Source organism: Rissa tridactyla, chromosome 1, assembly GCF_028500815.1.
Source record: "Rissa tridactyla isolate bRisTri1 chromosome 1, bRisTri1.patW.cur.20221130, whole genome shotgun sequence".
NCBI classification, from domain to species: Eukaryota; Metazoa; Chordata; class Aves; order Charadriiformes; family Laridae; genus Rissa; species Rissa tridactyla.
Window position 1 is genome coordinate 136,208,757 of NC_071466.1, and position 19,396 is coordinate 136,228,152.

General features: G+C 40.3%; 1 protein-coding gene across 2 annotated transcripts in view; it reads right to left on the reverse strand.

The window, feature by feature from the left end:
- The window catches only part of PHF21B (PHD finger protein 21B), a 166,611-nt gene that overhangs the window by 19,056 nt on the left and 128,159 nt on the right, over positions 1-19,396 (reverse strand). For both annotated transcript variants that reach the window (XM_054221797.1, XM_054221795.1), the window contains 2 exons: positions 6,302-6,652; positions 4,400-4,522 (listed from right to left, as the gene is read on the reverse strand). In XM_054221797.1, coding sequence (XP_054077772.1) covers positions 4,400-4,522; positions 6,302-6,652 — 474 coding nt within the window. The remainder of the gene's footprint in view (positions 1-4,399; positions 4,523-6,301; positions 6,653-19,396) is intronic.

The window sequence follows — 19,396 nt, forward strand, 5'->3', positions numbered from 1 at the left end:
TCCATCTTTCTGATCAAAAACTGATAGTGTTGTTCCAAACCCAAACTGAATGGAACTCCTTGGTTTGAAGCCACACATCCAGGACCTCAGGGATCTCTTCCTCTTTCTGCCATGATGAACAATCTTGATGGATCACGTTACCCAAGTGGCATTTTCATGAGGTGCTATTCCGCAGGAGAGACAAACTGACTACAAAACCTGAGCTATTAGGAAATCTAACCAAGCAAAGCCTACAATCCAACTCTGATAAAGCATTCAAAGACCACAGGACGATGCAATTATCATACTCACCCAAAATAAAATGTGTAGATTTAGGTCAAACTAAAATACAGTGTTTAAGTGGCAGAAGGTCAAAACATTCTGTTTCAATCAGAGAAGTGTCAGGAGCACACATTTCAACACTTACAAGTCAAAATTAGTTTGACCTTCTTGTATTATGAAAAGCCTGATGATTCAACTTTTCATTTCAGTTCAGGAAAAAATGAACTAGTAAGTCACTGGAACTACCATTTCCTTTGCAATTCTGACTTTCACATAGTGAAATTGTGAAAGCAAGCACATCCTCATTTTGTAGATAAAAAGATCTAGCTATGGTGTGGGTTCTTCAAAACCTAAGGGTCAGGATGGACACCTATATGCCTCTAACATATGTGAAAATATCTCTGTCACAGGTGAACTAACAACCTCATAGGACAGGAATATTTTCTTTACATGATCTCCTAGTATGGAACTCTCCCTGTACATTAAAAAATGGTGACATCAGATATCATCACTGTCAATTTAGATATATTCATGCTATATTTCTGCCTTCTATAACTGTGGTAATGGCAAGCGCATGTGTTCATTTGCATGTCAGACCTTGATTTCAGTAACATTCACTCCTTACATGTCTAAAACACCAGCTAGACACAGTGGGGGCTCTACACCTGAAGGCAAAGATGAATATTTGATCTGCGATCCACTGTGCAGATCTGAGAAGAAAATTAGTCAATTGAGCAGAATTACAAGCTTCACCTCACCCCCACCAAAAAGTAACTTTGTGGTAGGATATGTCTCAGCACTCTGAGCAGAAGTAATAACAACATTTAGGTATAGAATCAGAAAGCTGGAACGGTTAATGTGCAATTGTATTTTCCCAGTGGAGCACAGAATGACTATATTACCCAAAGACTAAACTGCAGGGGGAGCATACATTTTCTGACATCTAAACCAAAATTATTTGACTACTGGAATGCCCGCTAAACAATTTCCTCTCTTCATACTAAAATTATTTCAATATATATCCAATTAAATGTAATGACAGCATACTTCCTTAACATATGAAGAACCTTCATAAATGGACTCGATAATTATCTCACTAGTAAAGACAGGAAGGGTTAGCTTTTATAGATATTTGAAAGATAGTTCCTTTTAAAAAAACAACAGTAGAAGTTGTATTCTTTTTAATAAGCATATTATATTAACAGCATATTTTTTTATGAGTTTTGCCATTTCACATTCATGCAGATTGTTGGATTCAACTCAAAATACTACTTCCGCCGAAATGCTTTTCTTTCAAATATCACAGAGTCTATTGTTTCTCCTCTGTGCAGGAATCCACAAAATGGAGGCTTCAGTTTCTCCAGGTTTTCAACCCAGGCCTAACGCTAGCATTTAGTTCACAATTGCAATGTGTCTCTCTTGTCCTTCTTACGTGGGATTAAAAACACTGTTAGCTAAATAACCAGCATTTACAGCAGTAATTTTTCTTATAAATAAAAAACTGCTAGAATGTCCTGGAAAATGTTGCCAGAAACTTAAAAATTAACTAATATAAAATTTTTAAAAAGCAAAAACTTTTGGGCAGAATTCTGTTTCTTTCTGTGCTGAACTCAGGTCCTTTTAAGAAAAAAACAAAACAAAACAAACCCCAAACCCTCAGGTACTTGCTCCCAAGAGGAAGAGCTCCCTTGCATAATTCCTTAATTTCTTTGCAGAAGTCATTCTGGTGGGAGAAGGCCCATGGCTAGACAGCCAGTTACTGGCCTCCAACCCCAGCAGAGCTGCGCCGATGGCAGGGAGCGGGTGGCCCACTCTTCCAGACCCTCTTCCGCCCCAGGGGGACCGAACCCTCACAGCTCATATCCCAGGAGAGGGCTCTGACCACTGGACCTGGGACACCCTGGGTGGCCGTGACCATCCATCCTGCTTCTGGGAAAGTCACCCCACAGCCAGGCATCCAGGCATCCTGGCCGCAACATAGCGGACGCGAGGAAGTTTCCTTTAGTCTAATGATGATGTTCTTGGGAAAGGGGAAATCTTCAGTTTATGCAACATGCATAGGTATTGCAGGTGGCCGTGTCCAGGATCAGCTTCACGGCTTTCCAGCAGAATGAGCAAGCCAGGAACAAAAGACAGTAATTATCCTCAGCCTTTTCTGTACGCTCAGTAACTGCATATGGGATTCCTGGCTTCTAGTAAGTCTGGTTATTTCCGGTTTAATTTTGTTTAAATTTTCAATTTAATTTGTTAAATCCCAGTCTGTCATGACTAACACTTACGTAGAGCCATATTGGAGTTCCTGCCTCGGTTTTGTACTTTGAAGACAAATAAAGGTGTGGAGAGAAGTGCCTAGAGTGCTTATTTTCTTTTAAAAAATGTGATGGTATCTTTGTGACTCTTTGCCTTAAATTTAATCATCTGTTTAAAAGCCATGAGTGCTTTTAGAAATGCGCAGTATGTCTTTTCATGAAGCAAAACAAAGATTTTTACAAAACCATTTCATTTTGTAATTACATGTTCTATTTATGTCATTACATGTATTTACACTAATTATGCTGTTAGTTCTAATTACACTAATTGCATAAATACATGATAATCAACTAAAGTTTACTTTCAAAGAACAAAAGAAATTAACTCTAGACTTACATATTTACGGCCGTGAAACAAATCTATGAAAAGAATCAAAGAATCGTCATACTTAAGGGCATAGTTTCAGCATCCTACACAGAAAATTCTGCTTGCCGAGACCTCAGCATACACCAGCATACACGGTAGGAACAACGTTCTTGGTTACAAAAAAAGGTAGTCAGGATATTCTAGTCAGCAATTTAATGAAAAGCTTATTAAATTGATGAATGCTATACCAAAAAGTGTCCCCAGTCCCATGGTCTCTTCCTGCATCTCTCAAGAAGATTTTTGCTCAATAGTCTTTCTGGAAGGATAAGTTACAGGCAAGGAGAACAGATGGTTTCTCTAACATTCTGTTTCTAAGCAGGATCTCCTAGCCTTTCTGCCCACAAGGTGCTACGCAACAAACAATCTTTTGAAAACACCTCTCCAAGCAAAACAGGACCCTATAGTCCCGCCATTCAGTTGCAATGAAGATTCATATGAGGGTCAGATTTTAAACTTGGGAGATTTCATAACCGCAGTTCTGCAGCGCTTCTGCATAAGGCGGTGATATTCTAGGCTAAGAGACACTATTTATCCTTAACACTGTTTTAACTATACGAACCTCTTAAAATGGTAAAACGAATGACCACCCACATGCCCCAAGTGACATTATACATTTATATTGTAATAATCCTCTTAAACCTACAGCTCCAAGGATGTTTTCTTGCTACACATTTATTAGACTAGTAAGGTTAAGATTTCACATGAGCTGAACATTTCCACAATAGAAGTAGATTCAGTTTGTATAACTTCTCAAATTGCCTCAAAAGTACGCACAATTTAATGTTGAGTATGTCTAGTCAAAAACCAAAATGCCTGTTAAAGAGAGACTCTATTTCTACAAGGACTTCTGATTTATATTTTTCATTTGCACAGCAAATATAGTTCATGAAAGAGATTAAATCTTATAACCTGCTTTCTAATCTCTTACTCAATTTACAGGATTTTAATGTATTTCAGAATAGAAAGAATCTGTGTACATGTGGGAAGACATGTACACAGCAAATGCAAGAAACTGTATTGTTACATACAATCTAAAAATTGCAAGGTTCATTACAAAGAAGATGTAAAGGCTCAGCTTACAAAGAAAATGTTAATTCAACTTCATAACGCAGCCTGTAAGCCTGATGTTATATATTTGATAACATAAAAGAAAGTATCTTAGGCTTGCATACATCTTTCACAAGAAATGCCACTATACACACACAAGGTGCTTAGATTATGATGAGACCTACAGTTCTTATATTTTGTGACGCTGGAAGGTTTGAATGACACCAACCAAATTTGTCAGAGCACCTCACTGGCAGAGAAATCAACCCAATTGCAGTGACTGAGTACCGGGATGAACAACTGACAGAACCATGAGCACAAACACAGTAACTACACATACGCAGAGAAAAATGTTTAGGAATGGCCCTTGTAACTTAAGCATACTGTAGCTCATTTATTAAAAAAAAAAAATCACCTCTGGATTTTCCTCCTTTTTCTTTTTGGTAGCAGAAGGTCCCTGAGCTGACTCTTCAGGAGGTTTCTTTGTCTCCACTTTACTTTCTGTGTGGGTTTGGACTTGAGGCTGAATAATGATAACCTAAAAGACAATGTACAAATAAAAGAAATTCACTATATGAAAATGGATTTTTCTACCTGAAACCTTTGATTCTTCTTTGAATGGTTACTTTATACCTCTACAGACACCAGATGCAAGTCACAAGCCAAAAATATTAAAAAATGGATACCTAGGTTAAGCTTCTAAATCCACACTTAAGTTTCTAAAAAATAATTTTTATAGGTGCATTGTAAATCTACTGCAGCCTAAGGGAGCCACTTCAGTGCCTCTGAAAATTAGGACACTTTCTATTTAGAGGACTTCTGAAGCTGACTCATCAGCCTAGCTTTAGCACTCGTGTTGTCAGTGATTTTAAGGTCCTGATTTTATTTTGCATACAGGTAGAAGATATGGAATTACTACACATTCAAAACCTAAACCACGACACGCGGTCTGACTTCAGTCACACCAGTGTTATTTCAGAGTAAGTACAAGTGGATGGGAAGGAAAATGCTCCTCAGAACTACTCACGTAACTGAGATCAGAGTTCAGTTCTCAGCATTTATGTGTTATGAACAGTGGATGTCCAGTTTTGCATAAACAAAATAAACTACATGTGTTTTAAACTAAAATTAATTCTGGTTTAGAACCTATAGGCATTACAACACAGATCTCTCATATGTGCATGTATGTTAATATATCCATCTGCTCGTATTTGAATTACCACGTGAAGATTTAGAGTGCAGAGAACATTATCTCAGAAGCTATTACTTTAAAAGGAATGAAGGACGATTTCTGACCACAGAACTGCACATGTGACTTTATACCCATAATCAAAGCTTCGTGAAGGACTACAGAAGACCTTCCCAAGATCACCTTCTAGATGTACGTTATTGGATTTGAATGCTTGGCCTTTTCCATCTGTTTCATTGCTAACTTTCAATCAATGTTATTTAATTGTTAGATACTTTAACTCAACTCAGTCACTATAGAAGATTCAAAAGAATAAAAAGGGATGGTTTTTTTTAAACCAGCAGCCAATTTAAGTAAGAGAAAAATAAATTATGCTAGAGAAGTGGGGAAGAGATGCCTGCTTTTATTTACCTCAAAAGCCATCCTACATGCTGTATTCTTTTTTAGCACTGCATGAGAACCTGTGCTGCCAACAAAACAAAAAGTAGCAGGATCCCAGTAGCAAATTACAATGAATGTCTGCTGGGTACATTGGCAGCTTTTATTGAATCTGTTACTGGTAGGAGAGTGGTGAAGTTTTTGTATTTCAAAGCTGAGAAGCAGTACAAAGAGGAAACAAGTAATTTATAACTTGTTTTTTTTCCCCATTGATTCATCTGCTGATCAGTTTTGAAACCCTGAGCTCTCATTTCATTTGGTCTTCCCCTGAAAGTGTAGAAGGGAATGTCTGATTATTTGATATAGTCCCTCGGGGTCAGTCAATATAACTAGTATCACTGTATAATTGAAGAGGGAGTCCACAGGAAATTTGAGCCTGCACAGAATCCACGGATATTATTAGTGAGGAATGGTTTAAGGAAATGGAAGATCATACGGTCCCATTAATGTCAGGCTACATCATGATACAATTTGTTGCCGCTAAAACATATGCATGTACACAGACAAATGTCTATGTGTCCCCTTAAGAATTTTCCCATTGCTTTCTGATTATTTTCTTCAAAAGGAACCACTGACATCACTCTGCACAGGGCTGTGCACTCACGGGGGAATATTCTGCTTACATCTACAATGTCATTCCTGTGTTTGATAACAAAAAAAAAAAAACATGTCAGGAAAAGAAGAACCTACCTTGCTATCGGCACTAATGAGGAGTGGTTGCACTTTAATGCTATCGTTGACCACAGAGACAGTTGCGCTGGTGCTGATAGGAGTTGCATTGTTGGGGGAGGTGGAAATGATGGCGTACGCCACACCTGCACTGCTCAGAGGTGATGAAATAGCTGTGGACTCGGTGACACTTTGTGACTGGCTGTTAGGCGTCTGTACATGGCTGACGGTGTTATTGGCAGTCGGGAGGGCAGGGCTGGGGTTTTTGATGCTGACTACGGTTGCCTTCTGGAAGGTAGGAGGCTGTTTGGAAGGTTGGTCTCTGCACGGGGAGATAGGGAGGCTGTCTGGAATCAGGGTCTTTGGCCTAACCTACAAACAGAGAGTTAGACGTTATTAGACACAACCTCCCATCGTAACGAACAAATACCGCATACATGCTTTCTCCCAGTAGAATCTCTAATATTACCCATGGAACAGGAGCATCTAGGAAAAAAAAAATAGTGCAGCAACTCGAAGTAGCCAGGCATTCATTTACTTGTAGATATATTCCCAGCACTCCCCAGTTGAGTCATTTTAGAGTCCTTAACTCACTGCAATGCTGAACAAGAATGGAAGAAAAAGCCAACACCTCACTTTTATTAGCACACATCCATACAAATGCTACTCAAGTCACATACAGTTCTCAGTAGGGATGTTTAAGCCAAAGCCTTTGCAAAGAATGTAAACCCCAGACACAATAATTTCCTGTTCTGAAGGACACAACACTCTTACTATGAATTAAGGAATAGGAACTAAATCATTAAGGGAGTTGTGGGAAAGCATTTACAGGAACAGTAAGCGTATGCATTTATGCTGGTGGATCAGTGAATGAAGATACTCAAATTTTTAAGATGTACCATGTCTAATGGAGAGGAGATCAATCATGCAATCACTCAGCTTACAAAGAAAAAAAAAAAAGAAAAAAAAAAGAGGGGGGAAAAAAGGAAACTCACAACCCCCTAACTTTGTGTTTTGTTGCTGTAAGTAAAGAGCTAGTTTGCAGCTGTGGGTGGATGCAGAAGGAACTTCCACGCATGGAGGGGGAAACTGTTTGCCAAGATTTGCGAAGGCTGTGGCTTTACCCAGAGCCATGAATGATAGCTGTGAACAATTGTTTTCAGCTAATGTGATGTGTTTCCAGTGGGGTAATTAACGTCACCCTGTCAACATGGTTCTGCCTTAACAACAAGTTAAGTACAGTTCCAGGATTGAAAATAAATAATTTAAACTGCTTCACATGAAGTTAACTTCACTCCCAGCTTATTCGTTAACACGGCCAGATGAAACAGTCAGTTCCCTCTGTGCTTATTTAGTCCTGTCACTTCTCGCACCTTCCATACTGTGAAGCAAAATGACAAGTTGTAACAGACAGACACGGGAAACAGCTGCCAGTGTCACTGCACTGTAGTCTACAGGAGCCCTTCCAATGCTGCCGACTTCAATCTTGAGCCTAAGTAAGCAATTTAATGAAAACGTGGGGATTTACTGATGTGCAGAAAATCAGCTCTCAAGGCTGGCCATCATCCTCTATCGCGTCAAGGAGGAGCCATACCTGTTTGTCCCCACAGCCAATATTAAGTGCAGTGACACACGTACTGCGAGCTCTTCATGTTTTGATAACTTGGCTCTCAATTTCCGATAGGATCCTAACACCTACGAGCAGTGCAAACGTGTATCAGAGGCACAGTCCTGCTCGGGAGCGTCTAAATGGTCAGTAACCGAGATAGGTGGAAAGCGAAAGAGGAAACAGAGCCAAAGAAGAGCAGAGAGGAGGGTTTGCCCCAGGTCCTGCAGCAGATTGGTGACAAAGCCAGGAAGTCGCTGTGTTTGGCTCACAACTGCGGGGTAACACCGGAAGGCCCCACAGACCCACCGTGACGTGACACAAAACTATGCTCAACTATGGCTAACCGTATTCAAGATACACTGATAGTAACTGAAGGGGGGTTTGCTCTTTTTCTTCTCTCCAATCACTTTATGTAATGATTATTTGATTTATTTAGTTAAGATACAAGACAAATACCCTGGCGAAGTTGTTTAAGAGAGGAGTCTATGAGTAGTTTCCTATCCATAATTAGTTCATGGTCTTATTTTCAGAAGTAGTGCACAGAGGATTGCTTTAAACCCATCTTGGCCCAGGCATTCTACAAAATTAAGGCTTCTAACATAAACAGCAGCTCAATGCAATAAGAGACGTGATACTTAAAGCAGGTTGTTCGTGTCTCTATCGGAGTCAGTTATACAAGCCGATCTCGTAATATCTACCTTTATATTTTCATAATAATCTTTCCCTCCTATGTTATATCTTATATAAGTCTCTCATATGTAAGCCTTTAACAAGTTGCTCATGTGCTCAGAGACACGTTCACACAAATAATATCGTTATTCAGAAAAGAAAGTACAAGAAGCTTGGCAAAATGCAGTTAAAATGTACTAGCATGGCTAAAAAATCCAAATTTAATTCTTAGCTGTTTGGCTAACATCTAGATTTTACCACGTCTCCTTAAAACAAAACAATTTTCTTGTAAATTAATAGAATATCTTTTACCAACAGAAATACTGTAAACATACAGATAAGCACGTATATACAGGGAAAGCAAGAGAGAGAGAGAGAATAAGGAGTACTTCACATCAAAGATTCAATAGAACAGTCACTGAGATCTTTAGAAAAAAATCAAGTCTGACAAAAAATCAGCTTAAGAGTTTTTCTAGCCAAAAACCGTCATGTAGTCTACCAGGATCTACTGTATCTGTCACTCTTAATTGCACTGTTATATTTAATCAAAAGCCTAATTAAAACTAAATGCCTATATATATTCCGGATATATAATTATCTTTTCTATACTCTTGCATATATATATTGACTGTCAGATCTAATACCTCAATGAATCCTATACACATCCTTAATACACATTCTGCAAGTCGTGGATGAATGCATATTATTTTGCTATGAAATAAGCTCTTCCAGCAGAGACAATTAAACAGGCTTAATCTTCCAAAATAACAAATTCCGTATAAAGTGCTGCATGCTGAAATAGCTGACAGGACTTACCAAACTGGTACAGCCCAAGAACATACGCTGGGCGTTTTCTGCCACCGTGTGATACAAAGGAGGTATAGCGTTCTTCATAGTCTAAGCCTCTGCTAATTCCCTGGCAAATTCAGCTAACGTTGTGAGAGTATACTTATTTGCAATTATAGAATAATAAAAAGGGTTGGCTACAGAAAAAGTCTCAGGTGCTCCTGAGTTAAAGCTAAAATAAGTTGAAGTTAAAATAATGTTTATTTCTGCAGCCTGCAGGCGTGAGTCCAAAACAGAAAGCAAGCATAGAAGCCCCTTGAGCTCTGACACCTATGAACCTTCCCCCCTTGAATATAAACACTAAGCGTAAGCACTTAATAAACAGCTAAGTGAAAGGCCTTTAGCAGAGTTTCATGTTAAAAACCGAACTGCTCCAGTAATCTGTGAGAATAAATGGTGTCAGCTGGCAAGAAAAAAATATGAAGGAAAGAGCATAAATTCCTTTTCCTCGTGGCAAAACCGTAGCTTAAATTTGGGAGATGAAAAGAGGACAGTGGTACTAACAGAAGTTTGGAAGTTGACAGTCACTGAAGAAGAACCGGAGAAAAACTAGGGCAGGGCAGGGACTGCATTTCACATGCAAGGTATCAAAAAGACGTTTTCTACTGAAAGTAGCACAGGTTGGATGGCACCGGTCCCTGTGACAAGAGCCACAGAAATAAAAGGCGCAGAAGTTCAGCAAAGGAGAAGAAAAAAGACAAGAGTAACAGACAGCATGTATGTTACCAAATGAAAACTGCAACTGTTGGCGAGCGCTGCAAATAACAATTCTCCTGTAGCTCAACCCTCCTCTCCCCAAATATCTTTCATTTAACTTCTGACAGCTGTCAAAACAGAATGTGATACTACCAGGGCTCTAAACGCAGGAGAAGAGAGAGCTGCTTCTTGAATATAATGATTTCACAAGCCCGTGTTTTTCTTGAGTTTCCTCAACGCCCACAATAACAGAAACATTTGATTTTAGGCGGCAACATTCAGACACCTCTAGTACTTCTCAAATAGCCTGCAGGTGAGCACACTGTTCAAGAACATATTCCCAGGCCTGAGAATTCACTAGGTGGGGGCTGTCTGCTTTTCAGACAGGGAAATAACAGGGAGCCCAATCCTGTGAGATGTGCAGAGCGCTTTTTTGTTCAGCAACCTCTAATTTCATATATTTTAAAGAGTTTCGTATCAGGAGGGAATGGGCTCCTGTGACTAATATGACGTCTTGTATATCCCATATCATTAAGCTCCATCCAGATGTCCCTATGTGAAGCCCAAAGGCTTCCATTAGACTGAAACGTCATTCCAGCTCTCAAGAGTACAAATGGTTGAATACCACAGAGGTGAACGAACTGCTGAGTGGTGGAGGTGGGAAAGCCTGATGCGTGTCACTATTGACAAAGGCTACTGTGATCCTGGGCAATCTATTGCCCGAGCTACATCCCATCAGGTGAGCCGCTCCCACGCTGCAGTAAAGAAAAAGAATGTAAAAAAGAGAAACTCTTACAAAATAAGCCTTCAAGATCCAACCCAAACAAGTATGGGGGAAAAGGAGGAGAAGGGAAGGCAAGCACACAATCCCTCCCATCTCTGTGGGCAATCCCATGTAGTCCTAAAGGACAGGATTTAATTAGAACAGTTATCTCTGTGCCAATCTGCAGGTGCTATGAGCATTGTTAAGGGCAATTCTGGTAAATGTGTTCTCCTTGCTGAAGAAGGGAAGTTAACAAATGCTCTTCAATTACAAAACCAAAAGGGATCACCATGATCCTCCAGCTCACAGACTGGCCATAGAATTTCTCCCAGAAATTGAAGACTGATTTTAAAAGAAAATACTAACGGCTTTTTAAGGATGAATTCATCACGAGTCCCAATAAACTGTTATAATATTTTATTATGCTCATGACTGGCATTTTATTGCGAGGTTGAATTTGCCTAACTTCAGCTTCCAGCCCCTGGATCTTGTTATAGCTTTGTCAGCAGCACTGAAAAGCCCTCCCCCTCCCCAATATCAGATATCAGCTGGATCGTGCTCAGCATCAATCAGCCCTTCATACTGGCAGGGCCGATCTGTATGAGAGTAAATTTTTCAGCTCAACGCAATATCACATTGCCTTTGAGAGAAAGACCATTATTCACACTTTATTTTCACTTCACCCTTGTACTCAGAGCTTAAAAACAAAAACTCAAAATGGATTTGGCACAATTCATATGTCACAGAGGCAAAGTGCTGGGAGCAGCAGACAGAGCTTTCATTCTTGAAAAGCTTTAGAGGATCACACAGAAAACATTAGCAATGGCTGATAAAATGAGTGCAATATGGGGTAATTATATCCTTCACCATAATGAACAGATGCACGCTGACTTCAGTAAAGCTGTGTCTATTTATGCCAGCTGAGGGCCGATTCTCTCCCTCTTCTTTTCTTAATCAATAAAAATTATGTCAAAGAAAAGGTTTCTGTGTAACTTCACAGCAATGACACACCCTAAAACCCAGGTTGCCCAACTGACCAGAATACAAGTGTTTCCAGCTTGGTTGATTTTTGGTTCCTTTCCCGATAAGCTCCTATTATCTTCAGCCTGGTCTGAGACCACAGTCAAAATAAACACAGATTTCTTGCCCCAGGGGGAAGATTTAAAACCACACGTGACTATGGATCCACGCACCCTTTTCTTCCTCCCCTTTTCTTCCTCCCCCTACACAAAAAAGAAGTTACTTTTCAGTGTGTGTCATGAGCAAACCCCAGGCAAGATGACCCAGTTCAGTGAATCTTGTGTTCACGCACAACGTAAGCCTCTCCTTAGCATCTACCTGAAATATTAGCCCGGGAAGCCGCAGAAAAAGGTATGAAATGCAGGGCAAAACCCTGGCAACTTCTCCAGCCCACGTTTCCAATCCTGCTGCTCTGGACAGTGAGGACCAGGGAAGAAATCTTAATTTGACTGAAACCAACAGCAAATTTGAATAGATTTCAGTAAGTCCAGAACTGCAAGTAGCACCTCAAAACAATCCCTAGTCTCTCATTTTATATGCCACACAACCCAAGAATCCCCCTGGGGTATTTTCACACATATTCTAATTATGTGCACTATATCAGACATTTTCCACTGGACTGTATACCTATTGTGCTTCGGTATTTCAATTTGTTAGTCATGGATAGCCAACTTTAGTGTAAAGGTGACACACAGATAATATAACCCCTGCGCAATTTTTAAGAAGACAAAGCTATTTCATTTAGTTTTTCTTTTCCTTCAGCTTTGCTTGATACTACAGAAATGGAACTTTTGCTGAGAGGGATGTTTGTGTGGGAATCCGCCAGCTCTGCTTTTTGTGGATGTTGGCATAAGGCAGTCAGGTGGGAGTTCTTTATTAAAAATGTTATCAGTGTTTTGAACACAAAACTGTATTTTCACAGGAACTTGACTGACTTTTGCTAATGAAATGTATATTTTCTCCTCAGCTATACTGCCTGTATTTTCTGGTTTGGCATTGCTGCTATTGAGTTGATGATTCATTAAGTGTCTCTTTTCCATCTGCAAAGGGGAAAACTACCATTAAACCAGCAAATTAAAATCAATATTATTCCAAAAAAATAAGTAGGGGTTGAAGTTGACAAGGATTTCTGCTTTTTTTTTCCTTCTGCACAATGATTCTGTCCTTGAATATGCAGTTATCTATGTGCCTCTGAGGAAAGAATTTAATCTTTATTGTTTAGGATTACAATAGAAATATAAAAGCTAGACTGTGATTATACACACCAGTCAATAATTTACTTCCATTTCTACTCTTTTCAGCATTACAAAGTCAGCTTGCTTCTCTCATAGATACTCATCTATGATTAACTTACTTCAATTTAAATATAAAGTGTCCATGAAGCCTTTAGGCACAAACGAGTCAACATCTGTCTGCTTTTCTCCTATCCGTACACTTTCACAGGCGAGCTCTGGACTAATCCACACAGTTGGGCTTTCACTGGACTCAAACTCTGGTGTCACTTTAAAGACCATGGATGTCACTGCTTTGTACTGTCCATCATTTTGAGAGCTTTTCCTGCTTTTAGGCAACAATCCTAGAATCCTAGAATGGTTAGAGTTGGAAGGGACCTTGAAGATCATCTAGTCCAATCCCCTGCCATGGGCAGGGACACCTCCCACTAGAGCAGGCTGCTCAAAGCCCCATCCAGCCTGGCCTTGAACACTTCCAGGGATGGGGCATCCACAGCTTCTCTGGGCAACCTGTTCCAGTGTCTCACCACCCTCACAGTAAAGAATTTCTTCCTAATACTTAACCTAAATCTCTACCCTCTTTCAGTTTAAAACCATCACCCCTCATCGTAATGACAGCATATTATAATGATTTGACCAGCCTCAACTCATTTACTAGCCAAAATCAAAAAAAGCTGAAAGACAAAATAATAATAAAAATAATGACAAAAATCATTTCTGTCTGCTGACAGCCTGAGCAAGATAGAAGCACACAAAAAGCTCAGACATCAGGAGATGAAAATGAAGGTTTTAGGGACAGGAATCAGTGATGTGAATTCCTCCAAGCCTCTGCTGAGGTACTGCAGACAGAGAAAACTTTCCTATCTGCCTGTCATTTGGGCAGAGGCCTACTGCAAGCTTCTGCTGCTGGCATGGAGGCTCAGAGACACAGCACAGTCCGGCTCCAAGCCAGACATGGATCTGAAGCCACATCATTCGCATGGATACAAATGGCTTCAGTGGAGAGAGGGGACATTTCTTCTCATCTTCCTGATACTCCGCAGATCAGCATTTGACGTGGAGAAACATGAGAGTTTTCACGGGGAAAAAGATACCATGTCAGGTATTAAAATGGCTTGAGTCTTTCATGGGAGTTGTATGCATACTTTAGGCTCCTACGTGCAAACTACCATGGAGATCTGACTTCCATGGAGGTCCTTTCCAAAACGTTCATGACACTGATTGGATCTGAAGATCTTAAGCATCAGTAACAGCCAGTTCCGCTTCTCCTTCCCCAGCACAACTGAAACTGAAACTCAGAAAGGCAGAGGTAACAGAGCTAGGCACTTTGGAAAATTTGCATCAGGGTGTAGTCCCCCTTGATATACCATACGCACTCATCGTTGTCCATACTGCAGAAGATTGGATTTCTCATCACTGCCAACCTCTGGCACACCACCATCCACAAGGAACAGTTCTTATCACGCCACCTTATTCATACCTTCATCTGTCTTGGCTGCGCTACAGCATTTTTAAATACGTACCATGGAGCACTCCAGATGCTCCAACAAGCCCATGCCTCTCAGCAACACAGGCTACCTCTGAAACCTATCCACTAGTGCATAACTGCGATTCCCCCAGACTTTTCAATAAAGTACCGTGTTTTCATCCCGATCTTCAAAGCTCTCCCAAGAAAGGCCAAGGTAGCCACGTGTCTCTGGTGCAGGTAGTCTCTACAGCAAGGCTGATGCTCATATAGGCAGGCATCTCAACCTTTTTCCTCTACATAAGCAACATCACTTTATGAGGCATAAGCCCCATCACTTTCTACAATAAACATTTTCTATGTTATACTCCTCTGACAGAAATATATAGTGGCATGCAATTAATAGTCGCATGCCTATTAAAAATAAGCCAACTGATAAAAAGGAACCCTAACTAGAACTCTCAGCTGCACGCACTTCTTCCCAAAGGGAAAGGATGAGAGAAGAAATCGCTTACAACAGATGTTAATCTGTGTGCTTAACACATTACCGGAAGGTGCCTCAAATACAGTGACAAGCACAGTATAAAAGCTTATATAGAATAAAACGGATTAACAACTATATTTATTAAGGGCTACATTTTCAGCCAGGCCTCTGCAAACCTTTCTTTTGAAAAAGCAATTTTGTTTCTGTTTTCTGCACGCATACAGTCAATGAATATTAAATACTGTTGCAAACCCCTTAGCTTGGTTATATACCACGCTGATTAAGTTACCTTGAATTAGATTATCTCTCTTCTCCTCCACTAGCATTCCAACACATCCTCCTGGAAGCTCTGAGGGTTATATACCAGAAAGGTGCATGACATCCCTTAGGGGATTATAGTCCTTTTCTCCTCTGATATTGTAATAATGACTTTACCCAATTCAATTATTCCTTACTCAAACAAACAATAAAGTGCTCTTGTCTCTCCACTGCACAATTCTGTGTGACTTTTTATACAAACATGTATATCTGCTAGCTTCTCTTCTAGCTTCACAAAAGGCTGACTTGCATTTAGTAGTATTTTTCCACTTTCTAATGGCTATGCGCAGTCTTAACACATTACACTTAAAAATAATGATTTTTTTTTTTTTAGACTTATGATGCAAACAGAGAAACACTTTGCCACTGACCAATCTATATACACAAATTTCTTCTACAGCACACAGTGGCATCACACAATTTGAGTTCTGTCTCTAGGAGTCATTTTCCTTTCAAGAAATCTTCCAGAAGCCCTACCACCAGGGAAGGAGCAGTGGTTGGGTTTGGTACACACACGAAGAGAAGCAGCAGCTATCAGTGGAACTGCACTCGTGAGAACTATGACAAGAAATCTTAAAAATGAGAATGTGCCTTTAAGTTTTGGGAACACCTAGAGACCACAGTGTCTGGCTGGGCTCACACGCGACCCACTGATGGACAAACACACAGTAACGAAACAGCCCCTGTCCCAAAGCAGCGTGCAGTCCAGTGGCCAAATTCAGACCCTACTGAATTATGCATATTAAAATCACTACAGAATATAAAAAGCAAGCAGCACTTGACAGCAGAACTGGCTAGAGTCGATTGAAAAACACGCATGTTTCATCCAAAGTGGTTGTGCATACCTGTTTCTTTCCACCACTACCCTGCGTGATAGCTCCACCGCAGGCTTCTGCTACGCGACTTTCTGCTCTGCTCTAATCAGCAATGTCATGAGCAAAGCCATCCCAAGCCCTGCCTTCAACCAGGACTGGAAAATAGGTCAGGGAAATAGCATTATAATCTGATTTAAGTGCTATGCAAATCACCACAGTCTCGCCATTAATTTCAGTGAGAATTGGATTGGGCCCAAATTACTGACAACAAAATGGGAGGTTTATTTTAATATCTTCACCATTTCATTTAAAATCTTGCATTGAAGAACAGAAAATAAGATTTGCCACGTGCCTTCAGGTGGCTACAGTGTGACTTAAATTTTTATGTAAACCACTGAAAACAGACAGACTGTCGGCACTGCGGTTGGAAACTGGAGCCCCAACCTGACATAAGGCCACCTCCTCCTTACAGTTGATGGGTGCTATAAAGCAGAGGAAGAGCTCAAGAGTAAGAGAGTGCATCACCCTTGTGTTTGGATAGAAGACCTTCAGGATTTGCTTCTCAGAGTACAGTGGAGGGTCTGCAGCGTCAAAACATCTCAGCCATCTGGAAACCTCAAAGGCCAAAGTAAGAGGAGAAAGACTATCTGGAATTAACTTCCCAAACATCACAGCTCATAGCAGAAATTTTATTTATTTGATGAAAGCAAAAATAACTTCATATTCTGTAAAAAAAAAAAAATTAAAAAAGAAAAGAAAAAAGATCTGCCAAAGAGGCTTGTTTTGGCAAATAATGAATGCCTAAAGAAATATTGTTTGTATTGTGCAATGAACTTGTAATTAATGTTTGTTTGCTCACCATTTAATAGCAGTTCTGCACTAAGTGATGGGATTTTGCTGCCATTTGTGAATGTGCAGATTTTGAAACTTCATTCCCCATATGGAAGAGCTCCCAGGGGGTCATATCATAAACCCATTCAAATGAACAAAACAAATGACAAGTATCTGTACAAATGTGGAAAATAAGAAAGCTGTATGTATTATTTTACATAAGTATTGTTAAGTGCCTCAGTTTACTTGTGTGCTATTCTCCTGCTTGACTGCATAGAGGTAAATCAAAAAAGGCTGTCTAGATGAGAATGAGAGCATTGAAAATATAAAACTCCTTTAGATGTGATGAGGGGCCGTTAAATGGAGGAGTCCTCTGTTTCTTTCCAGCCAGCCTGGCAATGTTTATGTCTGTCATGACTACATCTAAATCTAAAGGGAGTCTGAAATCCCAAAGAAATGATGCGACTGGCCAAAAGGAGAAACGTCAGGTAGGAATCAGTGTGCTGTCAAGAATGCAGACACTGGCCTGGATTAACCCCACTTATCTACACGCACCTGAAACAGAAGTGCAGTCTGTCTGGCTAGGAGTGAAGCCACTTCCAGAGGGCGATTCAGAGACAAGTAGGCTCCTAACATGGCAGGGATCCCAAAAGGGATCCATCTAGCCTTTCTGACCCTCCACAGACAAGAAGAGAGCCAGCAGCACATACAGACAAGATTAAGGCAGTTTAGGTGACTGCCACTGCGCCTGCCACTGCACTTGAACAAACTACACCTAGATTTAGCTGCTTGAGTGAATAGGCAGGCATGCAGGTGGGCTTATTGAAGCCTTTGCTGCTACTGTTTCGTTGCTATTAGGGCTCTACACAATTCACTGTTAAAGCTGGACTTTGCAGAGATGCACGTTGAGGAGGGTGCAATACCTGGCAGAACAAGATTCAGCCATAGCTAACGTGCATGAGTACGGACACTGTACTGCTTTAATTCTTTGAGCAAAATACTACAGACTTCTTGGTAAAGGAATGATGCATATGGTTTTGTTTTGAAAACGCTGTCCCTTTAATTTGCTGCTACGTGGGCATCCAGAGTAAACGTTTCAGCAGATGCCAAACTCAGTTGGGCCCTGCATGCTAGTATGCTTGGGAGACAGGGGCAAAGTTGTCTCTCAGAAAGTCAGTCCTGGAATGGTAGGATTTTGCCACTAACTCAGAGCAAGGTTCAGGAGCCATGCCTGTCACCCAGGAGGCAAAAGAGGGTTAGTAGCCAGCCTTCTCTGCAACCAAGTCTGATGCATAATAGCTGAGAGGACACGGACTGTGATAGGATTTAATTCTGCATTTTTCAGCTCCTACTGGAAGATATTATATGCCCCTTCATTTCCAAAATAATTTTTAATTTGGTGCTTGTTTTCTCAGAGCTATGAGGGAGAAGAGGGAAGGGATATTTTTTACCATAATGCCTTCGTGGTATTAAATGGCCTTGCTTCCCGGCATTTTTATATTTCCATCTGAAGTTTCCAGTTCTCCTGGACCACAGATTCCTATTGACCCTCAAAATTTGCCGGAGATGACTATGCACTCACCTGCAGTTATTACAAAGGAGAGCTTTCACAGTGATATGGTATTGCAGCTCACTTACAGTGGCCTCCCAGATGACCTGTATCCGGCTGTATCTAGGAAATGACAGCTTTACATGACTCTGATTCATGGCTATATTAAATGAAGGTAGTTGACTGCTTAGTTAGAAGCCAAACTTTCCACTTGTAGACGATAACTTGATCTCTCTAAAGACATCCAGCAGAAAGCTTTGATGGGTGGAGGGAGTTCCCCATTAGGAAACAATATGGAAATTCTAAACTTCTCTGTAAGCTTTGTGTGAGAGAGGAACAGATAGACCATGATGAACTGCAAAGGAGGACACAGCCTGTAAAAGGAGCAAGCTGTTGTCGAAGAAGTATTGGCCTGCGAAAAGTCAAAAAAAACTCAGAACTGAAGGTGTACCTCTGATAATGTGGTCTTACATACAGCTGCCTACTTTGTTTTCAGTTTAGACTGAAATGAGATTGCTATGTGGTTATTTCCCATGCTATCTATACGAAATAGAAAATTTAGTGAACTATGGCTCAGGGCTGCTGAGGAAAAGTTGGTGTTTCATTAATAGTAAGTATGATTGCATAAACAGCTCTGAAATTGAAGGCTGCGCTAGGAAAAAGAGTGAAACAAAGTGAAATACAAACACAAATATTGCCACGAGCTAAACAGCAAGACAGAAAGGATATATGTTCCTTTCAAAAAGTTGAGGAAATCAGCTTCCTCTGCTTTTTCCAATTCTTCAAAATTGAATGAAAATTTTTCTACTTAACAAAAGT